Below are 3,855 nucleotides of genomic sequence, written 5' to 3' on the forward strand. Positions count from 1 at the left end.
AGAATGGGAAAAACTCTCCAAATACAGGTGTACCAAGCTTGTATTGTCATACCCAAGACTGTAATCGCTGCCAAAGGTGCTTCAACAAAGTACTGAGTAAAGGGTCTGAATACTTTATTTTTTAATAAACATCCAAAAATTTCTAAACCTGTTTTTGCTTTGTCATTATGGAGTGTTGTGTGTAGATTGACAGATTAAAAAAATAAATAGAATAAGGCTGTAACGTAAGAAAATGTGGAAAAAGTCAAGGGGTCTGAATACTTTCCGAATGCTCTGTACAGTATGCCACTTAAAGGCAAATAACCTTGGGACGGGCACTCAAGCCCCAAGTCAACCACACTGGTTTAAGTGCCAACTGTTTGAGAATAAATAAATATATGCTATTGAGACAATTAGCTAACAAAGTGGTCAGGAGGGGGGGAGCCGCAGCAAGGGACAAGATGATACAGAGAACGCAGAGCGGGGTGTGAAGTGACGGTCTGCACATCTGGTCTCATCTATAATGTATGGGTCTTTAAACGGCAGTTTGTCACATATTGAGCGCTGCCACCTGAAATCAACACTGACACCCAAGCTTCTGCCAGGGGAAACAGGCTAGAGGAGAGTGAGAGGATGGAGAGGAAGAAGGAGAAAGAGAAGTCAAGAGTCAGTTCTGTTCATCCCAACATATCCCTTGCTTTCGAGCCTGAAACTATTTGAGATAGAACATACAGTAAAGAATCCATCTGGCTAAGAGTGTGTAGACATATTCACAACACTGAACACTTTTAGTCTTTTATTATTAAAATGAAAAACTAAATGAGCGCCCTAAACAAAATAGAACGCCAGGAATGATCCTAATCAGCAATCCAAAGTGTGAAGGTATCATTTTCTCACACTAAATTCTAAAACACACAGCTCAGCGACCTCTCTGATCCAAAACAAAACCATTTTCACATAATGACAGCCCACCCACTGCCTGTCATCATCTCTTTGACAAAGAAAGGTGAAGTGGGCAAATGAACAGTCTATTTCCCTGTGATGAGGGGGTTTCTCAGCACTACAATCACAGAGTCTCCTCTCAGGAACATCTTGGAGATGTAACGGTCCTTGTTTACTGGTTTGGACTTCTTCTTGCCCTTGCCACTCTTGGGAACTTCTGTCCACATCTCCTTCACATTCTCCAGGACCATGTTGCAGTGTCTGCATTGAGAGGGGAATACAAATGTATGCAGTTAACTAAAAAAGCATTATGAATCAAGTCTTTGGGGGGGATATGGGTAACATGTGATGACAAAATGTGTCTATTTGTTGGACATTTGTGATTAACCATTTAACTTCAATGGATGACTTCCCAACTACAGTGGCCTAGCTACATAAATACCTGTCAAATGCCTTGACACGGCCAAGCAGCTTCTTGTTGTTTCGGCAGTTGACGAGGACCTGTGTGTTGTTTTTGACAGACTGGGTGAGCACAGACAGGGGACCAGTATTAAACTCCTCCTCCTCGCGTTTCTGGAGCTCCTCAGCAGTCATCTCCGACTTGGGTTTATTTAACAGGCTCCTTGAAGGATTATTGAGGATATTCATTGTTAACAGAGTTGATCGACATGATGATTGAGACTTGACACAACTAACGTTAATTCAGACCAACAGTTAGCTGCTAACAAAGTGGAAATAATAATATAATAATAATATCCCATTTAGCAGACGCTTTTATCCAAAGCGATTTACAGTCATCTGTGCATACATTTTTACGTATGGGTGGTCCCGGGGATCGAACCCACTACCCTGGCGTTACAGGCGCCATTTACATTTACATTTTAGTCATTTAGCAGACGCTCTTATCCAGAGCGACTTACAGTTAGTGCATACATTACATTATATTATTATTTTTACTTATATATATTTTTTTTCATATCCCCCGTGGGAATCGAACCCACAACCCTGGCGTTGCAAACGCCATGCTCTACAAACTGAGCTACATCCCCTGCCGGCCATTCCCTCCCCTACCCTAGACGACGCTGGGCCAATTGTGCGCCGCCCCATGGGTCTACCAATTGAGCTACAGAGGACCAGTGTTTCACATGAAGTGGCCAAAGACAATATGTATTAGCTTGCTGGCTGATAACTTCCTATTTTTATTATGATCACCATGGGTCACCTACAATACATGTTAGTTAGCTAGCTACAGTAGTTACTATTGCTAGTAACGTTAGGTCATCATGACTGGCTATCGTTAGCCAACCAGCTAGCCAAATTTAGCTACACATCTTTCCATAGTGATAAGGCTCTGTTTTACTGTATCTAAACAATGCACACACTGGTAATTTAAAGTACTTACATATTTTCTTCAACGAATGGCGATTTTAGCAGGAAAATGAGCTAGTAAATATGTAAGATTTTTGCCAGTTTCTTTAATCTCTCCAACGCCAAACTCGTGTGTTGTCTGCACAGCTCCTACTTATTCTTCTTCGATGAGGTTTAACGGCGGTTGGCATCCAATTAATGTTACATTACCGCCACCTACTAGACTGGAGGACAACTCCCTTATACTTTGCTTGAAAAAAATATATATATATACCCTACCATCTAAAACTACACTCACAAAAATAAAATAAATAAATAAATAAATAACACCACCCTACTCCACTATTTACATATATTTAGTCCTACCTCAGGCCAACAACCTGAAAGGATGGGACACCATCATTTAACACACCCTGTAACTCTGATGTCAAGTCTCGCACACCCAAATACACTACTCTAACCCTGGAAACCTCAACCTGCCTCTCTCGCACCGGACATTTCTGATCCCCAAGCGTTTCGCTACACCCGCAATAACATCTGCCAAATATGTTTATGACCAATACAATTTGATTTGATGGGCACCCCTACAATTAAGGAGGTGCAATAGTGATACAAAATGCTGCAGACTATGAAAAGGAAATTCTGATACAACTTACTGATGATGAAATTTACAAAAGACTCCCTAAGGACCCTACTAATCAATTCAAGTCTCTGACCCATTATTAATTGTCAACATTTTTGAATGAAGGGGAAATTACAAAGACAGAATATGAGTATATGAAAATTAACTACCCAACCACACCTGTCATATACGCTCTACCCAAAATTCACAAGAGCATGACACCACCTATACCAGGCAGGCCCATTGAGAGTAGTAACGGATCTCTGACAGAGAATATCTCTACCTTTGTAGACTATGTTGTGAAACCCTGGGCGATCTCTCTCCCCACGTTTACCAGAGACTCAAATCATTTGGAATCTGTGGATCATATACCTGAAAATTCTATTCTGTGTACTTTTGATGTTACCAGTCTATATACTAACATCCCCCATCAGGGTGGCCTAGAGGCCCTCAAGTTCTACCTCAATGAACGTCCCTCTAATGCTCTTCCCAGCACCAATTGTATTGTGGACTTGGCTGAACTGGTACTAAACTCCAACTATTTTCTCTTCAGAGGATACTTTTTCTTCCAGACCAAAGGGACAGCGATGGGGAGCACTCTGGCTCCTAATTATACTAACCTATATCTAGGAATGTCTGAAAAACAGGTGGTGCTAAATCCAGACCTTAACCCCTTTCTCTCCAATATTCTCCTAATTCTGAGATATTTGGATGACATTTTCATGATCTATACAGGGACCCAGGAAGAACTCCATTCCTATCTATTGTCCCGCTCGTTGAGAGACGGATTAGACCAAGGCGCAGCGTGGAATGCATACATGTTTATTAAAACAATAAACACTGACAAAACAACAAAACGTGACGTCGGAAGGCTATACACAAACAAGCCAAACACACCAAAAACACAAACAAGATCCCACAACAAGGACTGCAACCAGGCTACT

At 41.3% G+C, this 3,855-nt stretch overlaps 1 protein-coding gene across 1 annotated transcript; it reads right to left on the minus strand.

The window, feature by feature from the left end:
- Window positions 1–762: 762 nt before the first annotated feature.
- On the minus strand, window positions 763–2,458 carry LOC311105626 (small nuclear ribonucleoprotein Sm D2-like). The gene is made up of 3 exons (XM_084147828.1): window positions 2,324–2,458; window positions 1,364–1,543; window positions 763–1,182 (listed from the first exon to the last, which is right to left on the minus strand). Coding segments are annotated over exons 1-3 (357 nt in total). The 5' UTR covers window positions 2,326–2,458; the 3' UTR covers window positions 763–1,007.
- Window positions 2,459–3,855: the final 1,397 nt, after the last annotated feature.

This window comes from Coregonus lavaretus (assembly GCF_964263955.1).
Source record: "Coregonus lavaretus genome assembly, chromosome: 30".
NCBI classification, from domain to species: Eukaryota; Metazoa; Chordata; class Actinopteri; order Salmoniformes; family Salmonidae; genus Coregonus; species Coregonus lavaretus.